Below are 9,385 nucleotides of genomic sequence, written 5' to 3'. Positions count from 1 at the left end.
CGCCTTCCCACCCCTGCGCCGATCGGTACCTGCCGGTCGCGGTCGCCGTCGGAGAGGGGGGAGGAGCGCTTCTCAGCGGGGGTGTCACGTGGCCGGAAGGCGCGCGTTGCTATGGCGAGGGCGCGCGGGCGGCGGGATGGCGCCGCGCTTCTGGGCGCTGCGGTGCTGCTGCTGCCGCCGCTTCCAGGTGCAGCAGGTGGGGCCGGGGCCGGGGCCGGGGCCGGGGCCGGGGCCGGGGCCGGGGCCGGGGCCGGGGCCGGGGCGCGGGCTACCGGCCGCGACTGACCCTCTCTGTCCCCTCCTAGGCCAAGCGGAGCGGGAAGTGGAGCTGCAGCGTCTGCGGCCAGCGGCAGGCGGTGCAGAAGGTGAGGCGCCGGGGCGGGTCGGGGGGAGCCCCGTGGGGTGGCAGGGGAAGCCCAGCGTGGCGGTTAGCCCTGCCCAGGACATCGCAGGCTCAGCCCTTTGTGCCAACTTCAGTTCGCACTTCAGTTGTACCCGAGGTGGAACCTCACTTCATGCTGTTTCCTTCTGGCTGCTCCCAAACCCTTGTTTTTATTATTTTTATTGCAGGTTTACGGCCAGGGTTCTGGCCTGGACTGTAGGCGCCATGTCCAGAAATTAAACTTGCTGCAGGGTGAGGCAGAGGAAGCAATCGGTTGGACATCTCGGTAGAGTGTTTAATCTTTATCTGCTGCTTTCTTTTGATGTTCTACAGCTGATGTACATCTTCACATTGGGTGCCTGTTACCTAATTTGAGCTCACAGGAGGGTTTTCTGTCCTGTTGTGAAGCTGACGTGTGCCAATTTTGTTGTCATGTCATAGATACAAGCTGTTTGCTGGGTTTAGTGTCCTGGCATGTTTCTTTTGACAAGGATTTTTTTCAGATAAGTTTAGTTGATCAATGGTGTGTGTGTGTTGGTCAGGCTTTCACGCATTAAAATACATGCAATAGGGGCTTGTTTTGGTTGATGGGGTTTTTTTTAAATTGGTCTTTCTTACTTGCTGATGAGCTGACTGTGGAGGTGTCCATCTTACAGGCTGACAAGCAGTGCAGAGATACATCCTCAGAGAGAAAATATCCTCCACTCTAAGGTGTTGCTACCAAACTGTTGGCATTCAGGGGTTTCACACTGTGAATCTGTTGAGAAATTGCTGCTGCTATTGATAAAAAGACTTATTTAGTGCGAACATTTCGGTGTAATTCCTGATGGGCTGGAAAATCTGAGCAGCACTTTCCTGTTTACTTCATTCCTGAATCTGTTTACAAATCACTTAATCTTGAACTGGTCTTGAGCTGTTCCAGCTTCCTGTTTTAGTCAAGGTTATTTTCGGAAATCAATCAAAGCTAGTTAGATAACTTAGTTGTGTATAGGCAGTGCTTCAAGGCTAACCTTTGGGAAGAAAATTCATTGCTTATTCACTTTATCAAAAAGGGTTGCTATTTGTGTTCTTAAACATTGTGAAATCAAAAATATTGTGAAATAACTTCCCCTTTTCCTTGGTTGCTCGGGATATAATTAGTGGGTGTAAGGCCTTGTCCCAAAAGACATGCTGTTACGGCCCTAGTTATGATCAGTTAGAAATTATCATTTCATAATCAGCAGCTTTAGATCAAACCTGCTACTCTTTTTGCATAGAAAGAATGAGGGCCACCCTATAGCTAGATTTTTTCCAAGTATTTGGGCAATATATCTTGTAAATCCTTCATCTGACATCTGCTTTTCTATAGAGTCCTTTTTTTCTGACACGCCGCCTCTCTGGTGTTCCTGTCCATGCTTTTTGCCTAATCCCTTGTGCTATGACTAGGTGATTTGAAAATTATTAATCAACAGACAAAAGTGTGTTCTACAAACTCTAACTTAAACATCTATTTTAGGTACATAGAAGAATCTGTAAATGACAACAAAAATACAGCAGCCCAATGTGAAGACAGTTCGGTCCAGCAGGTAAGAGAGCTACAAAGCTGAGGTAAATACCAACCCAGGATGACCTAAGTAAATTAAAGTGAAATCAGTGATCCCTTGATATGGGTTCGGACAGCTGAAATAGTGTTTCAGCTAACAGAGAGGCTCCAGCAAAGAGGATGAGATGTGTACAGAAACTCTCTGCTCCACCAGGATACTGAACCTGGGACACAATCCAGGAACGTGTCCTAAAATGAATTGTGATTTGAGGCATTCAGCACATACATAACAATGCCAAAAATGAGAACCTTCTGTTTTGCTGTTTTCAGTAATTCTCCGATGTTGTAGGAGAGAAGGGCGGAAGTCAGTCGCTGGAGTAAATATCTGGACAAGGACAGTGAAAATGAGGAAGATGGTGAGGAGGAGGTGGGTACAGAAAGGCAACAGTTCTGTTCCTGGAGGAAGAACACTGTGGAAGAGCAAAGGTACAGAAAGAATTTTTTTTTCTTTCTTTTTTAATTCCTGCCCCCAGTTGGTGACATTTGGTTTGGAGGTGTGGGAGGTAGCTCACCTCTGATAGCTGAACAGAGTACAGGTCGCAGTGCAGGGATTTGGTATTTGGGGGTAAAACTTCTTTTTTTGCTAAAGCCATGCATTTTATGAACATTTCTGGTGATTTGTGAAAAAAAAATTCACAGCAGAGCTAATCTGTCCTCTTTGTGAATGGTTTTCTTGGCCAGGAAACACCAGAAGAGCTTCCTCCCCAGTGATGTTCAGGAGTATGCAGAAGAAAATGGAGATTTCCAGCTTGCCTACCAAGCCAAAAAGGTTAAAACCTTTGAGGTATTTTAGTTGTAGAAGATGCTTCTTACCAGTAAAACAAAACAGTGTTCTCCTGACCTTATTTTCATCATCATAATTTTGAAGTTTTATGATTCTTCCTCTTCTTCTGTTTGAATAACTGGGGAGGCAGAGAAAAAAAATTGTGTCAGGAGTTTCTCTCAGGCAAAAACAACGCCAAGTTGTGTAAGCTGAGCAGTTGAGCTGGATTCCTCTATCAGCATAGTTGCAAACTATGCTGCTTTGCCTCACTGAGCAGTGGCACCTGTGTAGTGTGCAGTTATTAAGGCTACCTGCAGGGCCAGTGAGGTTGGCCTGAGTATTTACAGCCCAGAGCTCACAGGCCCACCCAGTGCTTCTGCCTCAGAGGGCTGGTGAGAATTTGGGTGTATTCAAAGGACCTGCGTGCTCTTTCTTCACATGATTCTCTGCAGCTTGGCTGTGTGTGCTGGATTTCTAACCAAGCTCTCTCTCTTCATACAGCGCAAGAAACGTTTAGCAGCAGTGCCTGATCATGGTGATGGAGATGCTGTTTCTGGAAACAGCATGGTTCCTGCTGTCTGTGAGTCCTTAGTGCCTGAGGAGAATACACAAACCCCAACTGCTTGTACCAAGCCCTCGAAGTGGGAAAAATTTCTCTCATGTTCTGACAGCTACAGTGAAAATGCTGCCAGGGTGATCTTGTCGCCACAGGAGGGCAGTGGGAGGTTGGGGCTACACAGCACCACTGCAGCAGACGCTGCCATGGCCAGTAGATGCCCAGAACGGGTTGGAAGAACTCTACCTCAAGGTACAGGTTTTGAATTTAAAAAGTGTGTTGCTAGCACTGAGCAGCTTGCCTCAAAACTGCCTGGCACTATCCTCCCCTGCACCAGTTGCTCAGTTATGGAGGATGCGTTGTTCAAAGAACCTCAAAGCCAGTTGGTATGGGCAGCATCTGATGTCATCAAGACCACTGCACAAAGATGCTCTTTAGATAGCACAAGGAGGGCAAACACCCTTGTTAACTGTAACACTGGGCCAAAGCCTAGCAGTGTTTCTTGTTCACAACTCTTCTGCACCGGTGAGGAGTTTGATGATGATCTCTGAAAAGTTCTGGCATTGCTTTCTTGTTCATGTTTATAATGTGTTTGGTACATTGAGTTCTGAGGCAAGATTTTGATGTGAAGAGGGCTTTAAGCCTTACAGAACTGCACTATTAAAGTTCTTTATTTGCTCTATGGCTGTGTTTGGTGGAAGGGTATGAGGGTGGAAGAGACTGCTGCAGGTTAGAGTGTTGTCTAGCAACCTTATCAGCTAGAAATAAAGAATGGAAGTAGGTCAGCTTGGGGGTAGAAAGCTCCAAGGATTCCTGGCCAGTAAAATTAATCACAGAATTTAATTCCCCATTACAAACTACAGCTCTTTTTCCCTGTCCTACACCTCTTTGTTTAGATCTCCCCTAGCAACCCTTTCTTCCAGAGCAGGCTTAACAGCCAGCAAAGCATTTCTTTCTCTTCAGAAGTACAGCCCTAAGGGCGTAGACCAAGGTATGTGCCAAAAGGCAGGCCTACCGTCCTGGGCTGCTGCACAGGCAGCTGCTTGATGAAATCACAGTCTTAGCCAAGGCCTTCCACTCTTTTAAATAAGTAATAGAGCTGTGATACTTAAACACTCACACAGACTCATCACAGGAAATAGTGTTTATTTTTCCTCTATTCTACAAGCACTTAGGAACATGAGACAGAAACCCTTAGCAGGAAAAAAGATGAACTGCTGTGTAAGTTGTACTGCCTTGTTTGCTTTCAGTTAGAAGGAAAGTGCTTTTTGTTACCGACTACTACAAGTGAGGTGGCTGCTTGGAATACTGGATGGCATCTAGTGCTGCCCCAATGTCGCAGTTCTTTGTCTGCAGGAGTCGAGTGAGCCATCCACCCTCATCAGAGAAGCCCATAGAGAGCATCTGGGACAGAGATTCAATGAGGCGAGGGTCTGCTTCTGTGAAGAGAACAATAGTTCAAAGTTTAAATATTTCACAGAACTGGCAAACCAGCCAAGGCTTTAATCCCATACAGTAGGTAGGCAGGCACAAATCCTAGCAAATCTAGCATAGCTGGATAAATGCTAGAAGACACTTCGTCTCCCCAAGAGGGCAGATGTTTGAGATACAACACATAAGCAGCTAAGAAAACTGCTGAATCAGACTCAGCTGGCCTTGCTGTAGGGCAGTACTGTTGATCTCAGTTAAGTGGCCTGGCATACTGTTACAGCCTCCCACCAGAAAAATGCTGTCTTAAAGTCACAGCATGTACTAGCCTGCATTAAAGGGCTGTCTTCAAGAGTACCCAGCAAGGACATGATTTAGGATACCACCTTTTTTCATGCTGCTTGAATGGCATATTAGTCTGAGGTCAGAAGTCTTAAGACCTAGCTGCCCACATTCAAGAGGAGAACGACCTGACTGTGAACAGGTCGTGGCAGCTCTTGCACCCTGTTATAGGCAAAGTTACAGTCCACTTTAGCTATAGCTTACATGACCTCAGTTTCTACCTCTAAAAGCAAGTCTGCTTATCAGGCAAGTTGGCCATTCCTGAGTGAACATTACTCACATATGAAACCTGCATACACTTTCATACCTGGTGGAAGATGTGGGTAGAGTGCAGCTTCTCGCAGTCCTGTAGGTCCTGGTTGGGGAGGATCCTGAGATACATCCAGGGAGCTGGGACCCTCTGTCTCTGGCATTTGTAAAGACTGCAGTTCACCTGTGGAAGGATCCACTTCTTTGGAAGGTAAGTGGGTCCAGTCCTCATCACCCCCTGATGAACTGCTGGACTCGCTGTGTTCCTGAAACAGAAAGGAAAAAAGGTCCAGGTGCTGCAGTGCTTTCCAGGCAGGATGCATGCTCCTGCTCTCTGCCTTTACTATGAAGAGTTACATCCACAAGTCCCACCACCTTCGCTATAAACCTGCAAAGCAAAGGTGCTGTCTAGCACTTAATCTGTTGACATCTTAATATTCAATGCCACAATGCATGCTAAATGATTATCCTTTCTAGTGAAGCCTCAGCAAGCACATTAAATTGGTGTCATAGTTCTTGTACCTGGGACTGGAAGCTGCCATCTTCCATTTGTGTGGCCACAGGATCTATCACCATGTCTTGTATCTGCTCTGCAACAGCATTTACTTCTGTAGCAGAATCTGTGCTATTCCAGTCTGGTTTGGTCTGAACATTCTGGTTAGGAATACCACTGCTTGACTCAGCACTGTTCTTCTCCTGATTGGAAGAAGCAGGAGTCACTTTGCTTCTTTGTCCTCCATGTTCCACGTCAATATCAACTTCAATACCTAGAAATGCATTTGAGATGGAGAAAAGTCTTACAGAGATTTTTCCAAAGCACAGTCCTAAGAGAGTATAGATCAATCCTAGTCTAAGTGCTGGAAGATTTCTGTAATCCTGCAGTTTGCCATGTAACAATACAGGAATGAAAATGCAAAGCATTCTTTAAATAAAGAACAGCTAAGCACCAAATAGTCTTCCTCTAGACAGACAAGCTGTACATTTAGAGGGGTCGGGGCAGAAGTTATCTATGTCCACATAAGCCAGGCAAAACCCCGAGTCATCACTGACTTCAAATTAGTGTTACAGTGGCAACATGTTAATGAAATCTTCCCTCATTTCCTTCCAAAGGAGGGCTCTGAAAAGGTACTGAGTGGCTGATCTAAGCCTAGGCATTAGTACCAGGAATAAATTAAGCCTTCAAGGCTTAGTAGCATGAGGTAGTTCTGGCATCGGTCACAATAGCTGACTGCTGCTCCTGTTAAAAGGACCTTTAAGCCCTTTGGGATAGCAAACTAAGTCACTTACCCAGGGGGCTCAGGAAAGCTGCAACGCTCTCCCCAACATTCTTTAAGAAGGTGACGTTGGGGTCCTGAGGCTGGCTGTTAGTAGAAGCTTCTAGAAAAACAATTTCTGTTAGCACACATAGAAGCTCAGAGGGTAAAAGCACCTACAGAGCGTATCCCCATGAGACCGTGGTGCTTGTTTCCTGTTACTCACATACACAGCACAACAAAAGCAGTATAGAGGCAAAAACTAACTAAGCCACCTGTGGAACAGAAAACCAGTGGCATTAGCATTGTTAAGGCTCATTAGCCATGCTGAAAGGCAGACCTGGAGTAGAGTAGTGACATGCTTGACCTAACAGCTCGGCTTGGTTTGGTTCGAGATAGCCTCTGCATCCTCATCTGTAATGTGGGCCCACACATTCCTTAAAATAATCCCACTCTGTGCTGAAGGGTGCTAATTATATTTCAAGCAAATTAGATTAGTTCCTATGTTTATTTTTCCACCCAGATTCCACCCTGTGCTGCAGAACCTCAGCTACTCTGGCTCCACCACCTACCCTCCTCCGAAAGCATCTCCTCTTACCTTCTGCAGTGGGTGGACTGGAGGCTGCAGCACTGGCTTGGCCTTGTTCGGAGTTTTGGCATGGAGCTGCAGGGCCAGGATATCCCCAGCAGTGCATCCATGGGAAAGGTGGAACACCATGCCGCATTTTACGGAGCCAGCGTCCTCGGGGAAGCCACTGTGAAGGGTAATGTTCATGTGACTCTGTTCACACAGCCACATTCTAAGTAACTGAAACTTATGACTTAAGTTTGAGGAATATCCCATTCATTAGTTCCCCTCCATAGATTTCACTCACCTCAAATGGATTTAGCAGTGGACTTTGAAACATCACCATGTTGTGCTCCTTGTGGATGCCTTTACCCTCACAGGTGCTGCATAAGTCATAGTCTGGACAGACAGTGCACTTGAACCTGGCACCCACCACCGGTCCTTCACAGCCATCACAGATCACATTGGGGTGCACCATGTCACGGGGAGGCTCCTGGCTACACTGCGAGCGATGCTCCCGCCTGCACTCCTTTTTCTCTATTAAGGAAAGGAAACTTTGCATCAAGAATGTGGTTACTATTTAAAGGCTGGAAATCAGACAGAGACGAAGGAAACTCAAACAGCCCTTGTCACAGCAGTATTGACTTACTAGGCCAGTTTATTTTTACGCTGGCTGCCAAAGAGAAGCTGAGGGCATGCAAGAGAGCTCAAACCAAGCGCAGAGGGGTTTCGCAAAGATACCTGCTCCTCAAACTGAGCATGCCTTATCCTTAGTCTCTTGGTGTGTTTATTTTAGATTAGTACTGCACTACGCCATTTGGCTTCTCATCCTACCTTCCTAAGCACTGCAAGAACAAAACATTTCTGGAGAGGAGTTAAGAAGAAATGCCAGGAGGCGTAACAGATGAGCGCTGGCTGTGTGACTCATTAGATGGACCGCAGATAAAGCTTTGCAGGTATCTGCGGGAACAGAAAGGAGTAGGGCGCAACTGCGTTCTAAAGAATAAGCTGGAATTAAGGCTTCGCAACACATTGTTGTTAACACTAAAGATGCAGGCGTTAGTCTAGCATTTCCGGGGGAGGCAGCATGACAACAGTGGCTCGCATTGGGCCAGCTGAGAGATGACAGGGCTGGGAAGAAACTTGTGATCCCTTTACTCCACCTCAGCAGGGAGGATTTCTGTTCTGGCCTATTACCCTGCCATTTATTTAACCTCCCCCCCCCAAAGGCTAGGGGTTACACCAGGCCCTTGAGGACGAGGGCTGGCTTCCCCCGTTCTCGGAGACCTGCCAGCCAATGCATAGCGCAAAGCCGGAGACCCACCGCCCTTCGGAGCTGCGCGGCGTTACCTTTGATGTAAACACGAAAGACACCGTCCTGCACGTAAGGCATCGCCAGCTCCAGCTCCTCGTCGGTGGAAAAAGCGATTAGGTCCCCGTCTTCATCTAGGAAGGGGAAAGAGCAGGATTAGGGGCCCGGCCAGGCGTTACGGGAGGCGGCCCGGGGCGGGGAGCCGCTCTCGGGGGGCGGCCCCGGCCCGGTGCCCCGCTCACCCTTGTAGTGCATGCGGAAGGCGGGCGGCGGCCCGGCCCGCAGCAACCCCTGGAAGAGCTCGGCGACGCGGTCGTGGATGGCCTGGTAACGGGCGGGCGGCGGCAGGGAGAAGCGGCGGATCTCGCGGGCCGCCTCCTCCTTGCCCAGCAGGTAGGCTTTCACCGTCAGCGCCGCCATGGCTGTGGCGCAGCAGGAATTGCCGTCGGGGGGCCGAGAAGGACGGACAGAGGGCGGGCGGGCGGCGGGGCGGCAGCCGGCCTCGGCGCCGCCGCCTTATAGCGCCGCAGGGCGGGGCCTCTCGCCACGCCCCCGGCGGCGGGCCACGCCCCCCGGCGGCAGGCTCCGCGTACGCACCAGTGCCAGGCTCCGCCCCGTCAGTCAAGCTCCGCCCCCGTCAGTCAAGCTCCGCCCCCGGCCCTGCCTGCCCCGGCCCGGGCTGAGGGCCGGGCCCCGCCGGTTCCCAGTGCCAAGGGCACGTTTTGGCTTCCATGTCCCCAGCTCAAAGGGATGAACGCTCATCAGTACGTTTCCCGCAGCCGGGAAAAATCTGTGGATACTCGCAAATGCCCCACTCGCGCCCCACAAGCAGTGCCCGTGCCCGGGTTTGCATCCCCGCTGCGGTCACGGCAATGCCAAGGAACGAGGTGGTTTGGGGGCGCAGGCCCACTTACCTTCCAAAGCACCCGCGGTGCCAAAGCAGCGGGGAT

The 9,385-nt window shown here is 49.2% G+C and overlaps 2 protein-coding genes across 5 annotated transcripts; one reads left to right on the top strand and one right to left on the bottom strand.

Moving 5' to 3' along the window:
- The first annotated feature begins 36 nt into the window (after positions 1 to 36).
- On the top strand, positions 37 to 3,965 carry MRNIP (MRN complex interacting protein). 2 transcript variants are annotated; one of them, XM_064458457.1, is made up of 7 exons: positions 37 to 196; positions 306 to 365; positions 571 to 668; positions 1,878 to 1,947; positions 2,254 to 2,390; positions 2,646 to 2,733; positions 3,229 to 3,965. In XM_064458457.1, the coding sequence occupies exons 1-7, from the start codon at positions 137 to 139 to the stop codon at positions 3,832 to 3,834; spliced, it is 1,119 nt and encodes a 372-aa protein (XP_064314527.1). In that variant the 5' UTR covers positions 37 to 136; the 3' UTR covers positions 3,835 to 3,965. The 2 variants fall into 2 exon arrangements, with proteins under 2 accessions (XP_064314527.1, XP_064314528.1); XM_064458458.1 differs by having other exon boundaries at positions 44 to 196; positions 2,646 to 2,748.
- Positions 3,966 to 4,412: 447 nt separating this feature from the next.
- SQSTM1 (sequestosome 1) lies at positions 4,413 to 8,948 on the bottom strand. Of its 3 annotated transcripts, none has more exons than XM_064458454.1 (8): positions 8,678 to 8,948; positions 8,474 to 8,569; positions 7,431 to 7,660; positions 7,154 to 7,310; positions 6,590 to 6,679; positions 5,825 to 6,069; positions 5,361 to 5,568; positions 4,413 to 4,722 (listed from the first exon to the last, which is right to left on the bottom strand). In XM_064458454.1, exons 1-8 carry the CDS (start codon positions 8,853 to 8,855, stop codon positions 4,565 to 4,567), a joined length of 1,362 nt encoding a protein of 453 aa, XP_064314524.1. In that variant the 5' UTR covers positions 8,856 to 8,948; the 3' UTR covers positions 4,413 to 4,564. The 3 variants fall into 3 exon arrangements, with proteins under 3 accessions (XP_064314524.1, XP_064314525.1, XP_064314526.1); XM_064458455.1 differs by having other exon boundaries at positions 6,590 to 6,676; XM_064458456.1 differs by lacking the exon at positions 6,590 to 6,679.
- Positions 8,949 to 9,385: the final 437 nt, after the last annotated feature.

Source organism: Phalacrocorax carbo, chromosome 8 (assembly GCF_963921805.1).
Source record: "Phalacrocorax carbo chromosome 8, bPhaCar2.1, whole genome shotgun sequence".
Taxonomy (NCBI): domain Eukaryota; kingdom Metazoa; phylum Chordata; class Aves; order Suliformes; family Phalacrocoracidae; genus Phalacrocorax; species Phalacrocorax carbo.
Note: the sequence above shows the minus strand (reverse complement) of the source record. Positions and strands in the feature narration are given on the sequence as shown.

What these genes read in the sequence shown, in the direction of transcription:
- MRNIP (XM_064458458.1), top strand. Translation starts at nt 137, where the DNA reads ATGGCGCCGCGCTTCTGGGCGCTGCGGTGCTGCTGCTGCCGCCGCTTC. An exon ending in GCCGCTTCCAGGTGCAGCAG is followed by an intron (nt 197 to 305) that starts GTGGGGCCGGGG and finishes GTCCCCTCCTAG; the next exon opens with GCCAAGCGGAGCGGGAAGTG. An exon ending in AGCGGCAGGCGGTGCAGAAG is followed by an intron (nt 366 to 570) that starts GTGAGGCGCCGG and finishes TTTTTATTGCAG; the next exon opens with GTTTACGGCCAGGGTTCTGG.
- SQSTM1 (XM_064458454.1), bottom strand. Translation starts at nt 8,855, where the DNA reads ATGGCGGCGCTGACGGTGAAAGCCTACCTGCTGGGCAAGGAGGAGGCG. An exon ending in CTTCCGCATGCACTACAAGG is followed by an intron (nt 8,570 to 8,677) that starts GTGAGCGGGGCA and finishes TCCCCTTCCTAG; the next exon opens with ATGAAGACGGGGACCTAATC. An exon ending in ATGGCAGCTTCCAGTCCCAG is followed by an intron (nt 5,569 to 5,824) that starts GTACAAGAACTA and finishes TTTCTGTTTCAG; the next exon opens with GAACACAGCGAGTCCAGCAG.